Source organism: Euprymna scolopes, chromosome 13, assembly GCF_053919585.1.
Source record: "Euprymna scolopes isolate OS-2025 chromosome 13, ASM5391958v1, whole genome shotgun sequence".
Classification (NCBI taxonomy): domain Eukaryota; kingdom Metazoa; phylum Mollusca; class Cephalopoda; order Sepiida; family Sepiolidae; genus Euprymna; species Euprymna scolopes.
The window spans coordinates 69,722,325-69,748,379 of record NC_136494.1 but is presented as its reverse complement, the minus strand read 5'-3'; the positions used below and the strand labels follow the sequence as shown (position 1 = coordinate 69,748,379).

Here is a 26,055-nt window from a genome sequence, read left to right as displayed (position 1 = left end):
GCAATAAACTTCGCTGAGGCGTTAACATATGCTGCACCTTAAAAAGTTGGTTCACGCTTAGAATTAAATGTAACATTAAACGTTGAAAAGGTTAGTAAAAAAATAAGTAAAGTCATGACTGTTGGCTCTTTGTTAAAGTGTAGAATAGTTAACACTAGAGAAATTGTAAACAATAACAAAAATCAACAAATGCCTTATACCAAACGCAGTAAAATTCAAGTATCTTCTATACGTGATGAAATTGTGTTTACATTTTTATTTCATTTCTTGTAGCTGTCTTTTCAACAAATAAATGGTTGATTGTCGCTTAACCCCTGGGAACATCATTCTTGAAAAATTGTATTAAAAAATCTGTGACTACGACTAACTAAAAATTTGGGAATGCAACTCAAATTTAGTGCGTAAAACCCACTTTGAATAACATTTTTTGAAATGAAAAAAAAATAGTTTTAGCACGTTAAATGCATACATGTTGGTAGATTATTAAATTCTACTGCGTTTGGTATGAATTTTTTGCTATTATTGCTTTTTTTATATATAATTTTCGACTGTTAACCTTTCTACACATTTCCCACGGGAATAAATACTTTTAAATTAAGGGGAGTACTTACATCGTATTTTAATATATAGATGCTGGAACGCCCCACCACCACCATGAAAAGCACTTGGAAAAATCTATTTTATATCGAGTTTAATAATAGTTAATCGAAAAAATAGTGAAATAGTCAATAAATGCTACTTTTTTTATCTACCTAAATTAGTTTATGTTTTAAAGTATTTTGAAGCACTTTTCTTTACGTTTTTAATCTTAAATTTCGGGTTTATAGGTGTCAAATATCTCCTGATTTTCTAGAAAAAAAAAACCTCGCTAGCCACTAGATCAAAATTTTATCCGCTAGACGGCAAACGAAATCTCCAGATCTAGCGAGAAAACCGCTGCTTGCAATCCGCCGTATGCGGCCCGCGGGCCGCTTACACCTTAAATAAACAAATTAACATTTTTTACAATCACAACCTCATCAACCAACAAAGCTGATTCGAATCTGTTAAATTGCTTCACATAAAATATTTATCTAGATAAAATAAACAAAATCTAAAATGTAAATATTTGTGTTACAAACGTATCGAAATAATTTGAAAACAGATTTTTCCAATTCTTTTGTCTATTTTCCATTGGCAAAAATATTTTGCGGATCGAATTAGGTTACAAGTTTTATGGCCTTTTTGCTTATTCTCATTGCTGGTGTGGTGTTATGCAATGGGGATATTGCTTCTGGCGTTTCTGTCTACATTCCATTGAGTAAGGACGGACAGTGAAAGTAAAAATTATTTTTTTACGACGAAAAATCTAATACATTTGATTAAAAATTTATGAAAAAAAATAAAAACACTAAAGATCAGAAAATTTCCCAAATTTTAAATGAAATTTGCAATATTTATTTATGAACTTGCAGGGTTACCCGCAGTTACCTCGGAAAACTGAAATGGTTAAAATGTGTGCACGATAATTTTAGGCACATTCTGAGATTCTGAGTCAGATTTTGGCAACATTCCGTAGGCATCTTCCGCATGGTTAAAAAAGTAGCCGGAATATACCGATCTGATTTGCCAATCAGCAATCAACTATCAGAAGATGACAAATTTCAATGAATTAATTTTTTGGAACTGATTTTTTTTTTCTTTTAGAGTTGTTTTTGTATTTTAGCCGTAAAATACTATTAATTGAAATAACAAAAAACAATTTATTTGAAAATTTTCTTAAAAATGCAAAAAAATAAAAACACTTTTTGTGTGCTTTTCTTGAAATTTTTTTTTCTTTCATATAATTAAGACGTCATATAATTAAGACGTCATATAACTAAGACGTCATATACTTAAGGCATCTTATGAACTTTACAATTAGACTTCGTGCAACTATAGGGTGGAACGATAAAAGTGTCGCCCTAAAGAAAACAACACTACAGCTTTATTTTAAAACATTTTATTGAAAAAAAAATGAATTCAACCTCAATCCCTGCCTCGAACTGGAAGTATTCTTTTTTCCACAAGCGCCGGCGGAGGCTCGGCGAATACTCTGTGGTTTGGCGACGGTCAGGCTGGCCTTGGTGTTGTGGAAGGTCATGTTGGTGATGTTCTCGACGTATGACCAAACGAAGTAGTCGAGCGGGTTCAGGTCGAGGGAAGAAGTGACCTATGACAGATGGGTACGAAGTCGTAGCACTCATTCTGAAACCGATCCCGGGCCTTTTTGGACTTGTGGGCCGATGCCGAGTCCTGCTGCACACCATGGGTCTGCCAGCAGCCACCTGATTGCACCAGGGAGGGATCACTACACACTTCAGCACATCCAGGTACATTTTGCTGTTGACTTTCAAGCCGAAGAAAGAAGATGTGAGGTTGCGTGATGTAGTCCTCACTTGAAACTAAACCAAAGACCATAACCGTTGCCGAAGACTTGGATTTCAGCACACTGGACACATCCTTGTTATTCGTGTCAATCCAGTGATGCATTTTGAGGGTGCTGTCAATGGTCCTGTTGTCATAACTTAGATCCATAGGGTACATGAGTTGTACAGCGGCGCATCTCCGATCTCGCTCGTTGAACATTGTCTCATTTTCACACATGATAATAGGCTCCTATCGCACTTGGGATTAGTACAGAACCGGCCAACTAGTATATGGTTTGCAACAAAACAAACAGATTTCATCAAACGGAAATGGAATCATATCGTCTTTTCTAGGGCGACAATTATATCGTTCAACTATGTATTTTTCTAGTTTTATTTTTTGTTGTTAATTTCCCCCAATTTTGTTCCATTTAATTACAACACTGCGTTTCGAATTTATTCGTAGCAGTTTTCACATCGTCAATATATTCCGGTTGTTTCCGTAATTATGCCGGAAGATGCCGACGTGATGTAGTCCGAACTTGGGTCACAATCTGAATAAATACCCTTTTTCTATATTTTAACTTCAATATCTCTGTTTCTCTCAATACGTCTATCTGATTTTGTCTCTTATTATCAGACATAATAATAATAATAATAATAATAATAATAATAATAATAATAATAATAATAATAATAATGTAAGTCATTCACGTTTCCTTCGTATAATAGTCTAGCCTGGGTGCCTGGCGTTGCCCGGGTGTTTGAAGGTGTGTTTTGAGCAAAAAAAAAAAGGAGAATAAGAACGTGAAATAAAATAAGGTGACGTTGTTGCCGTTGCGTCTATTGCCAACCCGATACGGACAAAGGTTTAAATTAAGGCTAGTCAACCGTAAATGGGGATGACTTTTGAAAATATGGGCGAAAAAAGCGTCTCCTCCTTGTAGAAAAAGGCCAATTTGCCGTCCGAAAGGTCGAGCTTCCAAACGATACCGATCTCGTGAAAATCCGTCACCCCTGTCGAAAGTTTTAGGCAGACATACAAACATACATATATGCATGCATTTAAACAGACAGGTGAGATTGAGATTTATATTATAGACTAGCCTGGGTGGCCGGCGTTGCTCGGGTGTTTGAAAAGTGCCAAGTTGAGGGTGAAGGGAGTAATGTTTTTCGCCAATTTTTCGATATTTGTTGTCCGAAACGTGAAGCTTCAAAACGATACCAACTTCGTAAAAATCCGTCGCCTCTTTCGAAAGTTTTAGACATACATACATACATACATACATACATACATACATTTAAACATACAGGTGAGATTTATACTATAGAAGGTGACATTCAAAATGGTTGAAAAACAAACCTCCCCTATGACGAAACTTGGCTTAGTCAAGCCCCAAGTATATAGCTTTTGTTATTTAAGATATTATTTATTAAGGGTAATGCCGATGAGGAATATATACCAAATTTGGGGTGCTTGTTTTCTGAGTTTTCTTTTACTTTTAGCTGGGCATACACACACACTCACACACACACACACACACACAACTGCCTTTATATATTAAATAAATATTAATGTAAAGTATTAATTTTCTTTCGCAAAATATTTTATTAAAGTTAGTTTAATTACTTTATCTTCTTTTCATGTCAAGCAATTGCTCTTATTATATCTAAATAGTGACCAGCATTACAAAGCGATAATTCTCTTAGGGTATTATTTCTTTGCATGGATGGTTGCTCTGTTTTACTATAAGATAAAATAAGATAGATTTCGTCCTCCAAATGAAGAAAGGTCATTTAAGAGATCTAAAAACAATCATATTTTCTTTTTTTTATATATATATAGAATAAATAGCTTATATTAAACTAGCCTGGGTTCCCGGCGTTGCCCGGGTGTTTGTAAGTGTGTGTTGAGCCAAAAAAAGAAAAGTTATAGTAGGCAGGCAGGCTCGAACCCGTGACGCAAAGGCGGAAAAGAAAGTGGAGGTGTGTCTAAGGGTGTTGGTTGAGCAAAACAAAATAAGTAAATAAGTTATAGTAGGCATGCAGGCTCGAACCCGTGACGCAAAAACGGAAAGAAAGTGGAGGTGTGTCTAAGGATGTTGGTTGAGCAAAAAAAAAAAAAAAAAAAAAAAAAAAAAAAGCGCAAAAAATATATAAAATAGGAGTAGTAAGCAGGCTCGAACCCGTACTGCGAAGGAGGAAAAGAAAGTGAAAAAAAAGACGCGACGTTTTTGCTGTTGCGCCCATCGCCGAACCAGAAGTGACGCAGGTTAAAATTAAGGCTAAACAATCTCAACTGTGAATGTTTTAGGTGTATTTAATTTTTATTTTTTTTTTTTTTGAACATCAGGTGCTTTGACTTTAAACACCTAAGTTGTATCTTAACACTTTCGCTGTTCGTAATAAGCAAGCCTTTTGCAAAATTATGAAATAAATTCTCTTGTCAATCTGATTAATCCATTCATTGTGGCTTTCCGTTATAGTCCCGGATTTATTATTATTATTATTATTATTATTATTATTATTATTATTATTATTATTATTATTTACTCACTAGAAGAAGTCACACGGGCCATTATCAAAGATTTCTTTTTGAGAACAACTTGTGGCATTCTCTGGAGTCTGAGTGATAAGTCTCTCCAGATTTGCAGTACTCTCCACTTCTGTCGATAACCAAGGCAGATAGATTTGCATTATCGTAGCAGCCGCTTACCATTGGTTTCGTGTTTGCGACGGCCAGTGTTCTTCACTGGAATCTGGGTGGCAACAAGCCTTCCCAAGATCACAGTCCTCTTTGCACGCGTCCAGCGCAGGTCTAGTTAGTACTTTCTCTTCTCTATCTTTCCACCCTCCTTGACCCCGCTTTGGTGTGGTGTCGGTTTTTAGTCACACACACACACACACACACACACAGTTTTTGTGATTCCATTTGATGCTCATTTGTGTTTTACATCTGTAGCATTTTCTGCATGTCGGAGTCATGTGTATTGAATTCAAGAGTTTTCCTTAATATTTCAACAGTTTTCATTACTTTTATCTGTTGTATCTTATCACCCATCCCTCGGATTCCAATCTCACCCATTCTCTTTGCAAAGCTTTTCTGTATTGTTTCAAGTGCTCCTAATGTTAGTAGTATTATCCTGACTTTTTTCATCTTTCATATTCCTTTGAGTTTTTTTACCTGTTCAGTGTATTTGCTCCGCTTCTCTGTCCTCTTGGTCTTCATTCTGTGATATGCTGGGACAGCAAATATCTACAATCTGAGAGATCATTTCCTTCCCGTTAACTAGTATGACATCCGGTCGTCCTGCTTGAATGGGTTCATCCGTTTGTATATCCATGTCCCATAGGAGTTTGTGACTTTCATTTTCTGCTGCCGGTTTGTGCTTGTACCATTTGTCTGGGTGTTCAAGATTCAGTTGTCTGCATAATTGGCAGTGTACTGCCTTCTCCACTTGATCCTGTCTGTTCTTCAATTCTCTTCAGGCTAGTTTGCTACATTCGCTTATTATGTGATTTGTTTCATCTCTTTATCCGCAGAGTCTGCATTTGCTGTTTTCTTGTGACTTACCGATCCTTCCTATTATGTGGTTGGTTCTAATCGCGTTATCTTCTGCGGCTGTTATCAGGGATTCAGGTTCAGTGTTAAGGTTTCCTTTTTGTAGCTATGTCCAAGTTTTCATTAGTTTCATCTTTTGTCATCCTTATGAATCGTCCATGAATAATTATATATATATATATATAATTATATATATAATTATATATATAATTATATATATATAATTATATATATATAATTATATATATAATAATATATATATATAATTATATATATATATATATATATATAATTATTTACTATAATAATTATTAAACTTACTATAATAATTATTGAATATATATATGGGAACTTTAAGCATGGAATGCAAATTTCAAACAAAATGAATACTGGATAAATATGTAAAAAAGATAGTAAAAAAGGGGGCAAACACGTTAGTAAGGCAGAACCAAGATACTCCGTCTATTCACGTGACCATGACTTTTTTGCAGCAAATGGTCATGCTCGTATGAATCAATCGAGATCTTTTATTTCTGCTCTAGTTTGTATCCTTATTTTAATAGTCTGTTCACTTTTTTCTGCATCTTCATATATTATAGACACCGCCAAAAATGGCCGAAAAATCAAGTTATTGTTGTTTTTTAAAACGAAATTACATTTATTAAAATCCATTATTTCTGAGTAACTTTTTTTTTCCAGAAAGATAAAACCCTGAATTTTATTATATAGAAAGCAGAATAATGTAAAACTTTTTTCTACTATTTTTAATTAAATTTTAAATGTTAAATTTTCCCCAAAAGTTAACAATTGGCGTTTTTGTTTTGCACAAAAAAAAGTATATAAATAGTTTTAAAAAAGGTTTTTGAAAGAATTAATTTGTTTATTTCTTGTCTAACTAAGATTTTGGGTGATTTTCTATGAGAATGTGAAAAAAATATTATAATATAAGTACCTGGATTTCAAATAATTCCACTTATTTATATAGTCAACCAGTTACTTCGAGTCGATTTGATTACTGTTTACATTTGTGCTTGATAAAAAAGCAAACTACGGAAGACCAAAAAGCAAAAAAAAAACTTATTTTTCAGTGACAAAAATTTCAATGTATTATTAACTCTGAGGCTGGCCAGTACCGGATGGGTGACCATTTGTATGAGTTTGGTTTTTAATGTGTATGTGTGTGGGGGGCAGGCTCTCCAAAATGGGGAGGGGTGCAATTTAAAGCAGAATAAAAAAATTATTTCAGCGCATTTGGTCCACCGCAGTCGAAAGGCGGCAAACGTTTCCAAACTTGATCGAAAAAATAATGATATTTTTAACACAAAGGGCACAATATTTATCGAATTTTTTTTGTATCGATTCTTCAAAGCATGCCCTGTTTAATAATGGTCATGCATTATTCGGCTCGATAAAAAGAAATTGTTAATTTATTTATCAAAGATTTTAAAATGGATTTTTTTGTATAAATATTAAAAAAAATTTTTTTTGTTTTGCTTAACTTAAATTAATTATTTTACTTAACATATTCACCGAATTTCACACTTCAAAACTCAAAAGCGGGATAATTAAACACTATCGAAGTTTTGATATTCAGACATCAAAATAAGGTATGCAAACAAGTTTTTTTTTAAATCTATAATCCCGTCCCTTACAACAACATAATATGTTTTGTTCAGTTTCAGATGATTATTTTAAGCATATTTGGAACCCCCTCAAAACAAGGGGGGTTGTAAGCAAAAATATATATATATAAATATTGTTTATGAAAAATAAGTACACTGTTATAAAGTTCATTTTTCTTTTAATAATCGCCGAAAATTTCGTATTGATTGGATAATTACCTGATTTTTGGTAGATTTTTAAAAAGACGGTACGTCAAAAAGTACTTACCTGCCCCCCACCAGTTTTGGCGGTGCCTAATATATTAATATCCATGTATACCTATGCTTCTTCGTGTGTGTGTGTGTGTGTGTGTGTGTGTGTGTGTGTGTGTGTGTGTGTGTGTGTGTGTGTGTGTGTGTGTGTGTGTGTGTGTGTGTGTGTGTGTGTGTGTGTGTGTGTGTGTGTGTGTGTGTGTGTGTGTGTGTGTGTGTGTGTGTGTGTGTGTGTGTGTGTGTGTGTGTGTGTGTGTGTGTGTGTGTGTGTGTGTGTGTGTGTGTGTGTGTGTGTGTGTGTGTGTGTGTGTGTGTGTGTGTGTGTGTGTGTGTGTGTGTGTGTGTGTGTGTGTGTGTGTGTGTGTGTGTGTGTGTGTGTGTGTGTGTGTGTGTGTGTGTGTGTGTGTGTGTGTGTGTGTGTGTGTGTGTGTGTGTGTGTGTGTGTGTGTGTGTGTGTGTGTGTGTGTGTGTGTGTGTGTGTGTGTGTGTGTGTGTGTGTGTGTGTGTGTGTGTGTGTGTGTGTGTGTGTGTGTGTGTGTGTGTGTGTGTGTGTGTGTGTGTGTGTGTGTGTGTGTGTGTGTGTGTGTGTGTGTGTGTGTGTGTGTGTGTGTGTGTGTGTGTGTGTGTGTGTGTGTGTGTGTGTGTGTGTGTGTGTGTGTGTGTGTGTGTGTGTGTGTGTGTGTGTGTGTGTGTGTGTGTGTGTGTGTGTGTGTGTGTGTGTGTGTGTGTGTGTGTGTGTGTGTGTGTGTGTGTGTGTGTGTGTGTGTGTGTGTGTGTGTGTGTGTGTGTGTGTGTGTGTGTGTGTGTGTGTGTGTGTGTGTGTGTGTGTGTGTGTGTGTGTGTGTGTGTGTGTGTGTGTGTGTGTGTGTGTGTGTGTGTGTGTGTGTGTGTGTGTGTGTGTGTGTGTGTGTGTGATATTTCATTCCTCTGTGCTTTGCTTTTCTCTCTTTCGGTTTCTTTCTACAATAAGAACGTGAAAACAAAGTAAAAATCGATGAAGAGACATTGGTGAAAAAAAAAAAGTAAAAAAAAAAAATGAACGTGCGATTTTCTTATGGAAAGGGAGAACAAACGTGGGTAAATAAAGAAGGCAAATAAAAACATCGAGAGAAAAAGGAGTAAACAAGAAAATGCGCGTGTGTGTGTGTGTATGTGTGTGTGTGTGTGTGTGTGCATAAATATATGTATATACATGTGTGTATATATATGTGAATGTATGTGTATACATGCGTATATATAAGTGTGTATGCATATGCATGTGTATATATGTACATATGTATGTATATATGCATACGTATGTGTATATATGTGTATATATATGTATCTATCTATCTATATATATATATATATATATATACATATAGTATATATATTAATGTCTATATGTACATGTATATGTATGTTTATCTGTATATATGTATATGTGTTTATGTATATATATATGTATATATATGTGTGTGTATATATGTATATATATGCATAGATATATATTATTATTATCATTATTATTATTATTATTATTATTATTATTATTATTATTATTAAATATGTTTCGTGCATAAAAGGTATGCATGTAATAGTTAATAAAATAAATAAATACGTTCCATAAAAAATAAAGGCGACCAATTTATATATATATATATATATATATATATATATATATATATATATATATATATATATATATATATATATATATATATATATATATATATAACAAAAAAATATAGCTCTTTTAAAACAAACCGCTAAGGTAGCGGAAAAATGCAAGCAACAAACATGTTGGATTTTTAAAAGCATAACATACATCAATTTTCATCTATGAAAATTAAACGTGAATAGGTATAAAGGGGAAATAACTCTTAAAGCTTAAATAAACTTTATAATGGCAACTGGTGTAGGCTAATAATAATTGAAAAAAGATTAAATATAAATTCAATTAAAAATAAATTGAGTAAATCAACTTTAAATTATATTTTTAATTAGACCATTAAACACAATTTTTTATAAAAACAAAAAAAACATTTAATAACTTCGAACTAATTATTAAAATATATTATCTTTAATGTAATATGCAAATGATGTTATCTCTTGAATGTAGATTTCATAAAAAAAATTTTATTTCGACCACCCGTGACGTCATGAACGCGGTAGGAACATCTATAAGACTGTTCGGGGCACAAGATCAAAGTGTAGTATCTGTTCCGACAGATGCTGCACTTGGGATAGTTTGTACCAGTCAATGGAGGGGAAACCCTCTATACTGGGACAATTATTATTTTTGGTAACCAGAGTGCCCCCTTTTTGCCTACTTTTAGGGGAGCTGGTTTTTACCTCACATTAAAAACGGCCTTGTGCCTAATTTGCTCAGTGGGGGAGCAAATAAACACCATCTGTTCCGGCAGATACTGCAAGCTATGACTGGCTATGACTAGCAAAGACCGGATGTGGGGGCAACCCCACATGCCTGACCATTAACCAGCTCCCATTTCCCACCTCTCGGGAGCTGGTCCCCTTTTTCCCTTCCCCCTCCCTTCACTCCTCACATTAAAAATCGGCCTTGTGCCTAATTTGCTCGGTGGGGGAGCAAATAAATACCATCTGTTCCGACAGATGCTGCACTTGAGATAGTTTGTACCAGTCAATGGAGGGGAAACCCTCTATACTGGGATAATTATTATTTTTGGTAACCAGAGTGACCCCTTTTAGGGGAGCTGGTTTTTACCTCACATTAAAAACGGCCTTGTGCCTAATTTGCTCAGTGGGGGAGCAAATAAATACCATCTGTTCCGACAGATACTGCAAGCAAAGACCAGATGTGGGGGCAACCCCACATACCTGACCTTTAACCAGCTCCCATTTCCCACCTCTCGGGAGCTGGTCCCCTTTTACCCTTCCCCCTCCTTCACTCCTCACATTAAAAATTGGCCTTGTGCCTAATTTGCTCGGTGGGGGAGCAAATAAATACCATCTGTTCCGACAGATACTGCAAGCAAAGACCATATGTGGGGGTAACCCCACATATCAGACCTTGGTCAATGTAGGGGCAACCCTTCATACCAATTGTCACTATCCAGCTCCCATTTCCCACCCATCGGGAGCTGGTCCCCTTTTCCCTCCCCCTCCCTCTCTCTCTCCACATTAAAAAACGGCCTTGTGCCTAATTTGCTCAGTGGGGAAGCAAATAAATACAACCTGTTCCGACGGATGCTGCAAAGACCATATGTGGGGGTAACCCCACATATCTGACCTTGGTCAATGTAGGGCCAACCCTTCATACCAACAGTTACTATCCAGCTCCCATTTCCCACCTCTCGGGAGCTGGTCCCCCCTTCCCCCCCTCTATCTCCACATTAAAAAACGGCCTTGTGCCTAATTTGCTCAGTGGGGAAGCAAATAAATTCAACATCTATAAGACTGTTCGTTTTTTTTTGTTTTTTTTTTTTTTTCACATCGTTTTCGTCCTACGGTATACGGGTTCGAACCTGCCAACTACTCCTATTCTTTTTTTTTCTTTTTTTTGTGTAACCAACACCCTTACACACACACACACACACACACACACCTCCACACACCCGGGCAACGCCGGTCACCCAGACTAGTTATAATATAAACAAATGACAGCTACTAAAAAATGCAGTAAATTTAGAAGTTGCGAGAATGTGCTCAGTGGCAGAATACTAGATTAAGGGCCCGGTTTCGATTCTTGTCCGATTCAGCTTCGCCGATTAGCCATATGAGGACAAAACACGTGTCTGTAGCATTAGCAATTATATGTACACACATTCTTTCTTTTTATTTATTTTTTTTTATTACATTTTCACCCCAAACAAGGCACATTGCCACTTTGGTGTAGGGGGCTACTATCAGGGGCAGCAACTACTGGGGCACTATGTTGGGATTTGGGCAGCAAGAATGCAAGATGTCGTTCGCGTTACTCTTGAACTTCTGCATGTCAGTACAGTTAGGGAAGCAGGGATCTGGAATGAAATTCCAGAGTCTAGCGGTTCTGGGGACTCCGTATCTCTCTCTCTCTCTCTCTCTCTCTCTCTCTCTCTCTCTCTCTCTCTCTCTCTCTCTCTCTCTCTCTTTCTTTCTTTCTCAGTACTGCATACCCTTTCTCTCTCTTTTTGTCTGTCTTTGAGAGAAAGACGAAAGGGAAAAACGTACCTAATCATTTGTTTATATTCGCATTATATTCTCTCTCTCTCTCTCTCTCTCTCTCTCTCTCTCTCTCTCTCTCTCTCTCTCTCTCAACTTTTCTTTTACATTGTATCTCCCTCTGAATTGCTCACGAATAGAGGGAGGGGAAGAGGCGGTCATAACTCTCCCCCTCTTTCCACGCCAATGAAAAACCACTCGTCTCTTTATCCATGTGAAACTACATCGTTACCTCCCTTTACTGTTATCGCCCGCCGCTCGCTACCTTCCGCATATAATCACTCTCTCGTTCTGACATGAAGTTTGCCGTATTTGCTTCGACGTCTCCTCTTTTGAGAAACAGCCAGTTGGAACACCACTACTACAACTTCTATTTCTTTTTACCAGTGTTGTAAAACCAAATTGAAGCTTACCAAAGACGAGCGAACATCTATTATCCGCGTCCTTCTCGTCACGTTGTAAATCCACGCTTGTACACGACCGATTACAGAAAAATAACAGTTTGAAAGGAATGAAATTTCTACCAATGTAAAAAAAGAAAAAAATATTTGGAAAAAAAAAAAAAAAAAAGTCGTTTTTTATAGTCATTTTGTTTTTAATCTTTTTTTACAAAAGAAAAAAGTACCTGTTTTTCGTTTGTTTTGATTGCTTGATTTATAAAATTATAAACCGGGACATACACACACACAAAAAAAAGGCGTAGCCCCCCCCCCCACACACACACAAAAAAAAGGTGTTGCTTATATTTTTTAATACATTTATTTTAAAATGTATATAAATAAAAACTTATAAACAATACTGATATAAAATTAAAAACGATCTTAATACAAACAAAACTATCACATTTTCGACTTAAGGGTTTTTTTCTCTCCGTGTATTTAACTTAAAACTACATGGAATGTTCAATATTTAATTTATACATTTAATAATAAGCATAAAAAAATTCTGAAAATAATTAAATATCTTAATTATTCACTAAACATAAAACAATTGTTGTGGAATAATAAATTCGTTTGCACTTTCCTTTTTTTTAAGTCATATTTTCATAAACTTTTTCGTCGTTCTTTATATCACAACTTTTACCAGAAAAAATGTTTGCCTGTTGGCAACATTTCAAAATAAAGCGATGGAAAATAAATTGCTCTGCAAAACAAACGGTTTAGACGCCAAAACAAAACAAACGGCGCAGGAAGGGAATAACACGATATTTTTAGAATTGGACAAGTAAAAAAAAAAAAAAAAAAAGTTCAAGATTTTTAATCCATACACATAAAATTAAACACTTCTGTTTAACTTGCCAACTCTAGAAAAGAAAGGAACAACTCATACAAAACAAAAAGTGTGCACAATTAAAAATTGATTAAAATATAAACAATTCAGAAATTAAAAAAAAAAAAAAAAAAGCGAATACTGAATTTGCATCAAGATGAGTGCTGTAGACGTAATGTACCATCCATATTCGAATAACTTATATTGTTATTCGCGGTCTGCCATCGATCAGGTAAAGTTTTACCTTTTTTCCAATCTTTTTTTAATATAATTTCTTTTCTTTTTTTTATTATTATTTAAGTATAATTCTGACATGAGATATAAAAGTTGGTGCATATTAAGATAGTCGACAGATCGATTTTTTAAAAAATATGTTTTAAGCAAAAAATAAAAACAAGTATGGTATGTCGAAAATAGTAATAATTTAAAAATTATGAAAATTCATCGAATAGAAAATTATTTATAGTTAAAAGTAATTTTTACGGAAAATTGGAAATGACTTTTTACTAAAAACACAATACCAGTTGTTCTACTCCATGAATTTTATATTTTCAGCATGACAAGTAAGTACTGTTTTGGCTTGAAAACATCTTTAAAAATTCAATCTGTTGACTCTATCTTAACAAGCACCTACAATTTTAGCAATGATCTCGGCATTTTGATAAAGAAACAAAGTGCAGTATCTGTTCTGATACAAAACTTCATTTTTTTTTTCTGTCCTCTGTCACTGGAAATGAAATCCTTCAAGACTGAGACAATTTTTTTTTATTTTTGTCCCTATCCAGAGTGCCATTTTTAGGGGAGCTGGATTTTCCCCACATTAAAAAAAAACCGACCTTGTGTCTAACTCTGCCCTCGTGGCGAGGCAAGTAAATAGGACTGATAGCTATCGCGGACATAAATTCTTTTAAAGGAAATGCAGTTGAGAAAAATACTATTAGAAACCCACTCAAAATATGTCAAGGTAATATTGGGTGGGTTTCTAACAGTATTTTGTGTGTGTGTGTGTGTGTGTGTGTGTGTGTGTGTGTGTGTGTGTTATTTCTAAGTCATAAAACTTTTACATATTTAGGTGTCAAATCGCAGCCATTTTTCTTATCACCAAACGCTCAATACTATGCTTTTTTTTCGAACCGATCAAACGTCTCAAAATGAGTAAAAACCATTAAACTTTTTTTCAGATAGGTAGAAGAGTAACTTCTCGTGCCTTTGCTAACATTTATTAGTCATATATTTGAATTTTTTACTCCTTTTTCATACCTCTGTGGATTGTAAAACAAACTCATAAATTCTTTTAAAGGAAATGTAGTTGAGGAAATTAATCAAAAAACAATGTATGGTGCTTATTCAAATTGGCACTTATGGCGGCAATTAAAAGTAAAGAAAACACAGAAAAGTCTGTACAATTTACGTACTTACTTGTCACAGAACGAAAGTTCATATTCCAAAATTTACGTAATTTGAAGAAATCGTTTTTTTTTTTTCTTTTTCAAAAAGAATCTCAGTTTAATAGAGTTTAGTAATAAAATCGCTAAAAATCGTACGATTGGATTTTCTTTTTTAAAAAAAAAATACTCAATCAAATTATGTAGTTTTGATATATGAAATCTTCGTTCTGTGACGAATACATATATTATACAGACTTTTCTGTATTTTCTTTCTTTTTAATTGTCACCATAAGTGCACCTTCACCGGATTTATTGTACCTGTTTTTCGTTTGTTTTGATTGCTCGAATTATAAAATTATAAACCGGGACATCACATACACACACAAAAAAAAGGGTGTTGCTTATATTTTTTAATACATTTATTTTAAAATGTATATAAATAAAAACTTATAAACAATACTGATATAACATTAAAAACGATCTTAATACAAACAAAACTATCACATTATTACGTTCTCATTTGTGAGCTATTTGCGTTCAACAAAAAAGATTTCGGTGTTAGTGCAGAAATCGTATTTCCAAGTTTAATTAAAGTTTTGATATATTTTTTTATTCAATTGTAAGGTTGAAGTATAGAATAGGTATAAAACAACCTCCCCTCCCCATGTTAAGAATGGCTTTTTAAATAATGACGTTATTATTTACGTCCGGATCACTCTCTGCACTAGTACCAAGATTTGAGTATCTTGTTTTATTTTGGTGTTTTGAGCTCTTCTCAAGATTCCGAAGGTTGCAGTCTCATGCCCGCCATCTTTGTTGCCGTTTTAATTTAACGCTCGCCACTACTTGCACTTTAAGATTAATAAACGGTTTACAAATATGTAAAATACTGAAAACTTATCCGGATAAGCAGAAGAGTAACTTATCTTGCGTTTGGTTACATTTCTGTGGTGTGTATTTGTTTCTCGAACACTTCGATTTGTTGTCCATAGTAAAATATATCTACTTTTACAGTTAAAAAAAAATTCTTCTATTTAACTGTTAAGAGAGCTTTCTATTTTTAGGGACCGTTAAAAGTCAATTTCACTTGATGCTTATTTATACTATTTTGGTCATATTTCCGTATCTTCATGTTAAGAATGGCTTTCTCAATCTTCTGCGGTTTACTAACAGTGCTGAAATAGTAAAGTTACTATTTAGAAAGTTATTCTTAACATGGAGAATATGGGGGTCTTTTTAAACTATTCTGTACTTTCACCTAACAAATTAATAACTATAAATATATAAATTAATTTGAGAAACTGAAACTATCGTCGGAAGTTGGTTGGTTGTTTTTGTTTTACGGCATATCAACCGTTTTCAGGTTATTTAGTGCCGAATCCAAAGATTTTGAAAAAAAATATTTGGTGAGAGTGGACCTGAGAGCAATGACAATTAAAGGGTGGCTCCATACTCTTCAAAATTCCACATGTGAAATGATCGTGAAAACAGGATCCAGAGATGTGATTTCAAACGACAAAAAAAAAACTAGTAAAAAAGATATTAAATTAGGAAACTCCCTGGCTTCTATGGGCTCTACAGTGAAGGGGTTGGATTTTGTTGTGTCTTGTGTATTTTCTTTAAGTGATGCAAGTGTAGTAAATGTGACCGTTCGCGTAAAACAGACACAGGGATTCAACATTGCGATGATGTGACAGACTGGGACTCTGCAGACAATCGGGAAGCTTTTAGGTTTTATATTTTGCAAACGTTTAGATGAAGCTTGATAATTTATATTATTCGAATTCTCCAAATTACTATTTTAATGTGTAATGTTGTTTTCGCAACGTTTCGGCCGAGGTATCTTTTCGAACGTAGAAATATTTATGTCGAATTCGAGAATTTCCGATTGAACCCGTTATTTAGTCCACGAATAGTATATATTGTTCTTGTTCCATCAGTCATAACTAGGTGAAAATGTAGGCTATATGTAGTTTAATTTAGTGCTATGTAAAGGAGCCAAAAATCCACTGGAAACCCATTATGAAAATTCAGATATCTCCGAGTTTTGTGAAACTCAAACATAATGTATAGTTTTTAAACACACAAATATGTATATGTGTATTATGTGTATGTATTGTGTATGTATTACAAATATATATGCATTATGTGTGTTTGTGTGCGTGCGTATTATGTATGCTTGTGTGCGTGTGTATTATGTATGTTTGTGTGCGTTATATATATATATATATATATATATATATATATATATATATATATATATATTAATTATTGTAGTCTAATCTGCAAATCTAAAAGTGGCCTGACTCAACATTCCAGGATTCACAATATTAACTCCACCAGACTAGATAAATTCTTGTCCTGGAATCCAATAAGACCATGAGACCAACATCAAAGATATACTACAACGTATAAAAATGGTTAATTGGGGAGAGGAAAATTATGTTCTCAATTCTTTACTAACTCAGTGCTTGAGACATAAAGAACTTTAATGGAACATTCGAATATCTATGTATCTCATATAGACTTCAAGTGTTGTGGGCCCCTTGATTTCTGAGAACTTCGACTGAAGTAAAATAAAACAAAAAATTAACATGTGATCACCTTTATAAGAAGGAAAGTTTTTATGCCACATTTGTGAATCTTCATATAAGACTAAAGCTGGATTGAAGAGTCATCTACGTTCACACGGACGGGATAACACTTAAGGAAGAGAACGCAAACTTCTCAAGAAGTAGCAATCCACGCACGCGCATACACACACACACACACACACACACACATATATATATATATATATAAGAAAATTAATTGATTACGGATTAAAAAAAATGACATTATATATTGAATCATCAAATACTCAAAGACAAGAAATACAATAAAAATTATTTATTAGTCAATCAAATTCCAAAGTATGAATTTTCGAAACTCCATGGATTAAGGAATAATTCTGTTGTGTTTGCTGTCGTTCAACAATGTATTATTCAATAAATAACAAATTGTTTTTCGTCTGTTAATGTTCTATACAGAATGGTGAACATCTCTTTCAAGAATTTTTTTTATATTATTTTTTTCTTCATTTTGTCTGTTTGTCCACCTATATATTCCACTTTTTCTCGAAAACTACTAACCTGACCTGGTTGGAAAAAAAATGTATTGATAAGGTGCAGCGAACTAAGGGTTCGGTGCACGTTTGGAAATTAATAGGGATTTAATGCAAAAATGCGCACAAATAAAATCATTCAACTTAGCATAAAACACTCATTCTGTGGCAAATATTACTACGAACACTAGCGAAGCATACTTTTTGTCATTTTTACGAATGGTAGACAATTTGTTATATATTATAGACTATGGGCCGAATATAGACAACGTCGGTATTTATATTTTTACTACATTTCGGCGGATATGTCATTCGACCTTCTCACGTTGTAGTGCCGTATTTCGATATGATCGCTATTTATGTGCGCTGATGCTTGCATGAATGTCCATTGATTAAAAAATAAATTGATAGACGTCGAAATCGCCAAATCATCGAATTTAAAAGTACATAAAACATGTATCATATTCTCAACCAGGATCCGCATGAACTTTTGGGAGAAATGGTCGAAAAATGGTTTTTTTGTTTGTTTTTTTTTTACAAGGGCGTCGCCAATTATCAAGGCCCGAATGCCACTCGTGCCCAAGGGGAAATGAATCCGGACAACGAGTGTAGTAATGGTTAGTAGTGTGGTGGTTAGAGCATTAATGTGAAGAAATATAGAAATGAAGATTGAAAAATTTTCAAGTTTTACTGAATCTAATGTTTGCTTTGTACTCAATCTTGAAAATTTTATTTTATTTATTTTTTTTTTTTTACAAATGTTAAAAATCAACTTCGGAATGCATTTTTCAATTTCTGTTCATGAGTAATTTATTTTATTTCTTATCACTCTCTGAGAAGAGCTAATATTTGAAAATCCGCGGATTAAGGGTCAGTTTTTGATATTCCTTGCTATAAGACATGATAATTTAATAAATTTGCAAAACGTTCCAATTGCATTTACATATATATATTAGTGGAGATGGTAATTAATAAAAACTGAAGAAAGTGCTCAATACTGTTGTAGAGCAAATATGCGGTTTATTTTTTATTGCCGTATCTTTCTGTTAAGTTACATTATTGTTTCAGCTACTCGGCCGTTTTTTGGGCCGTCTGTAACTTCCTCAGACTTTTAAGTTATATACGGTAATAAAAAATAAACGTGTGTATATAAAGTATGGTATAGTTTGCTTGAAGCATTGTTGGAGAAGAAAAGGTGTTTTTAAAAGGCTAGAACAATGTAGGAATGTACAGTCGTTGTGTGAAGATAAATAAATATATGAATTATAACTAATTCAATATATTTTTTCTCTTTTTTTATTCATTATATATATATTTTTAAATATATATTCATTTACCGACCTGAATTTTAACTGTGGGTGGTAGTTATTTTATATATATAATATATAAAAGAAAAACAAATATTGAATTCATATACTTATTTATCTTCACACAACGACTGTACATTCCTGCATCGTTCTAGCCGTCTAAAAATACCATACATATATATATATATATATATATATATATATATATATATATATATATATATATATATATATATATATATCCGATTCTTTTCAAATCACTAAATATTTAGTTATAAAGTTGTTTTTCTTAAGATTACCTCATGTGATACAAGGTATTTATTTTCGCAGACGTAAAATAAATACTTGTGCGAATGACCTGTACATTTTAACTTTGTAGATTAAAATCCATACATATAAACCATTTTTTTTTCTTAGGTAGCAGTATGGAAAATTCAGTTTTAAACAAAACCAATCAAATAATAAACAACTACTGTGGCATCGGAAAGTAGACACAACATTTTTCCATACCGATTTCGATACCTCCAAATCTTTCGATTTTTCCAATTCCCGATTCCGATTAATCTTCCCATTGTTTTTGCGACGTTTTGAATGAATTCAATTATTTACAAAAGTGCATTTTTACCTAAATGCGAGTTGGGAATAATTTTCCCTTAAACCAATTTGGTACCCCAACATGGGGAGCGGCATATATATTATTTTTAAAATATAATTATCCACCGACACGTGTTTCGTCGTCTACGACTCATCAAAATTCAGCCACTCTGATGAGTCGTAGACGACGAAACACGTGTCAGTGAATAATTATATATTTCTGTGGAAATCTACTTTATTTCCTTATTTAAGAAGCTCAATGTAATTGCAGAGCAATAGTGAATGAATGACAAAATCCTATATTCCAAAGTCCATGATGTTGTCCATCTTATAGTTTATTCCTTTAATTCAGTTGACATTTACAATTCTTGACAGTATCTGTTTCGTAGCACAAAATCAATCACTTAATCATTATATCAATTAATGAATCTATTTTGCTCTTAAATCATCAGAAGAAATGGCAACAATCATTCCATCAAAATAAAATGGGGTTTTTACATGATTAAAATTCGAGAATTGGAAGAGAAGCTGTAAATACCTTATGTTTCTATTACGCCATTTAATTTTCGGATTTTAATCATGTCAAAACGCACTGTTTCCTTTTGATGGATTGATTGTTGCTATTTCTCCTGATGAGTTAAGAGCAAAATAGGTTCACAAATTAATATAATAATAAAGTGATTGATTTTGTGTTACGAAACAGGTACTGTCAAGAATGGTAAATGTCAACTGAATTAAAGGAATAAATTATAAGATGGTCAACATCATGAACTTTGGAATATAGACCTTTGTCATTCATTCACTAATATATGTATATATATAGAGTGACAAAAGAACGGGCCCCAACTCTAATTAGGCCCCGTTTCTTAGTGTTTTGTCCGAATGAAATGAAACTTCGGTCATAACTAGTTTATATTCAAAACATCACATCAAAACATTAGGGTCTTTGGCCTTTTTTTTTCTCTGTTCTACAGCATATGTTCTAGATGGCCTCCATTTAGCTTTTGTTTTTTTTGGGGGGGGGGTCACCTTGTGTTTGTGTGTGTGTGTATATATATATATATATATATATATATATTATGCATGTATTTAAAATTGTCGTTTTGCCCTTGGATCGGACTTAAGTATGGGTCCGTTCTTCCTGGACATTGCAGGAACGAACAGGTCCGTATCTTCCCATGCATTACTTCCATTCCGCGACACATATATAATAAAAAGAAAATCCGTTCGTAAACGCAGATACGGAAATGTTTCTATTTACGAGTTATATGCCACTGAAATAAATTCTAATCGACATTTTTTGTAAGCATCTAAACGTAGTTTGTGTTGATAGTGCACTGTCATTTCTATACATGAGATAAATAAACATTACCCTTGTTTTATGATAAATAACAAAGTTCTGGGTTTGATGTTGTCGCATACATCAACAAAACTATGAAAACCTGATAAAAAAACAAAACAAATATAAACGCCACGAGGCTCAGAAGAAAGATATGGACACGTAGATAAGGAAGACTTCTCTGATAGCCAACATAAGGGGCCCAATTATCACCCTACGAATGTTATCTTTTTTGCTTTTATTTACCTAGTGAATTTGGCATACAAAAATGCCTGAACAGACCCGTCGGCAATTTCTAGTAGGGGTGTCCCATGTGATTAGCGATAAACGAACTCCTTTTCAAAACAAAGATAAAGCCTGCGAGTGTGACCCGACAGCAACAAAATCACTGTTAAGGACGCATCTGCGACCGTTTGTAACCGAAATAAGGTGATTCAACTCTATTGTAGATAATAGAATAGAAGAGACCAAATATAGGTTAAAAAACGATTATCATACCAAAGACCGCGTAGAGAAAGAAGCACTACAAAAAAACTCGCATTATTTGGATTAATATAACTACGGTTCTCATCTTAAGTGTCGTTCACAATATTTCGGTTGATATAACCTCAGGCCTTCTTCAGGTGTATCTTGTCTAACTCTGGAATTTGGATGGATTTTCGCACGGAACAGTTCATTTACATACCTTTGTTCTGGATAGAGGTCCTAAGTAATTCGCAATTGTATTTGTCGGTCGTATACAATAAACATACAGTAACAAGTATACTATATATATATATATATATATATATATATATATATATATATATATATATATGGTATACTTGTTACAGTATATATATGGTATACTTGTTACAGTATATATATGGTATACTTGTTACAGTATATATATGGTATACTTGTTACAGTATATATATGGTATACTTGTTACAGTATATATATGGTATACTTGTTACAGTATATATATGCTATACTTGTTACAGTATATATATATGTATATTAATTGTTACTGTATATATATGTATATTACTTGTTACTGTATGTATATACATATATATATATGTGTGTGTGAGAGTGTGTATTACTTGTTACTGTATATATGTATATTGTTACTGTATATATATATATTTAAATATATGTATATTTTACTGTATATGTGAATATATATAATATACATATATGTGTGTGTATATTGTAATTGTGTATATATATATGTATATTTTACTGTATATGTGTGTATATACGTGTATATTGTTACTTTATATATATATATATATATATGTATATTACTTGTTACTTTATATATATGTGTATATTACTTGTTACTTTATATATATGTGTATATTACTGGTTACTTTATATATATGTGTATATTACTGGTTACTTTATATATATGTGTATATTACTGGTTACTTTATATATATGTGTATATTACTGGTTACTTTATATATATGTATATTACTGGTTACTTTATATATATGTATATTACTGGTTACTTTATATATATATATGTATATTACTGGTTACTTTATATATATATATGTATATTACTGGTTACTTTATATATATGTATATTACTGGTTACTTTATATATATATATGTATATTGTTACTATATATATATATATATGTGTATATTACTTGTTAATGTGTGTATATATATATTGTTACTGTGTGTATATATATACATATTGTTACTGTGTGTATATATATTGTTACTGTTTGTATATATATTGTTACTGTGTGTATATATATTGTTACTGTGTGTATATATATATATATTGTTACTGTGTGTATATATATATATATATTGTTACTGTGTGTATATATATATTGTTACTGTGTGTGTATATATATATTGTTACTGTGTGTATATATATATTGTTACCGTGTGTATATATATATATTGTTACCGTGTGTATATATTGTTACCGTGTGTATATATATATTGTTACTGTGTGTATATATATTGTTACAGTGTATATATATATTGTTACAGTGTATATATATATATTGTTACAGTGTATATATATATATTGTTACAGTGTGTATATATATATATATTGTTATAGTGTATATATATATATATATATTGTTACTGTGGATATATATATATATTGTTACTGTGGATATATATATATTGTTACTGTGTATATATATATATATATTGTTACTGTGTATATATATATATTGTTACTGTGTATATATGTATATATTGTTACTGTGTATATATATATTGTTACTGTGTATATATATTGTTACTGTGTGTATATATATATATATATATTGTTACTGTGTGTATATATATATATTGTTACTGTGTGTCTACATATATTACTTGTTACTGTGTGTCTACATATTGTTACTGTGTGTCTACATATTAATTGTTACTGTGTGTCTACATATATTAGTTGTTACTGTGTGTCTACATATTAATTGTTACTGTGTGTCTACATATTGTTGCTGTGTGTGTGTCTATATATATATTCCTTGTTAGTGTATATATATATATATATATATATATATATATATTACTTGTAACTGGGTGTGTGTATATATTTATATTGCTTGTTACTTTATGTGTGTATATATGTTACTTGTTACTGTGTGTATATATATATATATCACTTGTTACTGTGTGTGTATATATATATTACTTGTTACTGTGTGTGTGTATATATATATTACTTGTTACTGTGTGTGTGTATATATATATTACTTGTTACTGTGTGTGTGTATATATATTACTTGTTACTGTGTGTATATATATATTACTTTCTTTTTACTGTGTATATATATATTACTTTTTACTGTGTGTGTATATATATTACTTTTTACTGTGTGTATATATATTACTTTTTACTGTGTGTGTATATATATTACTTGTTACTGTGTATATATATATTACTTGTTACTGTGTGTATATATATATTACTTGTTACTGTGTTTATATGTATATTACTTGTTACTGTGTTTATATGTATATTACTTGTTACTGTGTGTATATGTATATTACTTGTTACTGTGTGTATATGTATATTACTTGTTACTGTGTGTATATGTATATTACTTGTTACTGTGTGTATATGTATATTACTTGTTACTGTGTGTGTATATATATATATTACTTGTTACTGTGTGTGTATATATATTACTTGTTACTGTGTGTGTATATATATATATTACTTGTTACTGTGTATATATATTACTTGTTACTGTGTATATATATTACTTGTTATTGTGTGTATATATATTACTTGTTACTGTGTATATATATATTACTTGTTACTGTGTGTATATATATATTACTTGTTACTGTGTGTATATATATATTGTTACTGTGAGTGTATATATATTACTTGTTACTGTGTGTATATATATATTACTTGTTACTGTTTGTATATATATATTACTTGTTACTGTATATATATATATATATTACTTGTTACTGTGTGTATATATATATTACTTGTTACTGTGTATATATATGTATATATATATTACTTGTTACTGTGTGTATATACATATTACATGTTACTGTGTATATATATATTACATGTTACTGTGTATATATTACTTGTTACTGTGTGTGTATATATTACATGTTACTGTGTGTATATACATATTACTTGTTACTGTGTGTATATACGTATTACTTGTTACTGTGTGTATATACATATTACTTGTTACTGTGTGTATATGCATATTACTTGTTACTGTGTATATATATATACATTGTTACTGTATATATATATATATATATATTGTTACTGTATATATATATTGTTACTGTATATATATATTACTTGTTACTGTATATATATATATTACTTGTTACTGTATATATTACTTGTTACTGTATATTTATATATTGTTACTGTATATATATATATATATATATTGTTACTGTATATATATATATTGTTACTGTATATATATATATATATATATTGTTACTGTATATATATATATTGTTACTGTATATATATATATATATATATTGTTACTGTATATATATATTGTTACTGTATATATATATTGTTACTGTATATATATATATATTGTTACTGTATATATATATTGTTACTGTATATATATATTCTTACTGTATATATATATTGTTACTGTATATATATATATTACTTGTTTCTGTATATGTTACTTGCTACTGTATATATATATATTGTTACTGTATATATATATATTACTAGTTACTGTATATATATATTACTAGTTACTGTATATATATATTACTAGTTACTGTATATATATATATTACTAGTTACTGTATATATATATATATTACTAGTTACTGTATATATATATATATTACTAGTTACTGTATATATATATATATTACTTGTTACCGTATATATATATTGTTACTTGTTACTGAATATATATATGTTACGTGTTACTGAATATATATATGTTACTTGTTACTGAATATATATATGTTACTTGTTACTGAATATATATATGTTACGTGTTACTGAATATATATATGTTACTTGTTACTGAATATATATATGTTACTTGTTACTGAATATATATATGTTACTTGTTACAGAATATATATATGTTACTTGTTACAGAATATATATATGTTACTTGTTACTGAATATATATATTACTTGTTACTGAATATATATATATTACTTGTTACTGAATATATATATATTACTTGTTACTGAATATATTTTACTTGTTACTGAATATATATATATATATATATATATATTACTTGTTACTGGATATATATATATATATTACTTGTTACTGAATATATATATATATTACTTGTCATTGTATATATATATATATTGTCATTATATATATATATATTACTTGTCATTATATATATATATTGTCATTGTATATATATATTACTTGTCATTGTATATATATATATATATTACTTTTTACTGTGTATATATATATTACTTTTTATTGTGTATATATATATTACTTTTTACTGTGTATATATATATTTTTTTTCTGTGTGTGTGTGTGTGTATATATATATATATATTTCTGTGTGTATATATATATATATATATTGTTTCTGTGTA

The 26,055-nt window shown here is 31.6% G+C and overlaps 1 protein-coding gene across 2 annotated transcripts in view; it reads left to right on the top strand.

Moving 5' to 3' along the window:
* Positions 1-26,055, top strand: part of LOC145292064 (uncharacterized) — a 155,307-nt gene that overhangs the window by 52,681 nt on the left and 76,571 nt on the right. Inside the window, exon 1 of one of the 2 annotated variants that reach the window (XM_080138114.1) lies at positions 12,222-13,485. The exons of the other annotated variant lie outside the window; for it this stretch is intronic. Within the exon in view, the coding sequence (XP_079994240.1) occupies positions 13,411-13,485 (75 nt within the window). The 5' untranslated portion in view covers positions 12,222-13,410. Of the gene's footprint in view, positions 1-12,221; positions 13,486-26,055 lie in introns of those variants that run through there. 2 annotated transcript variants of the gene reach the window in all.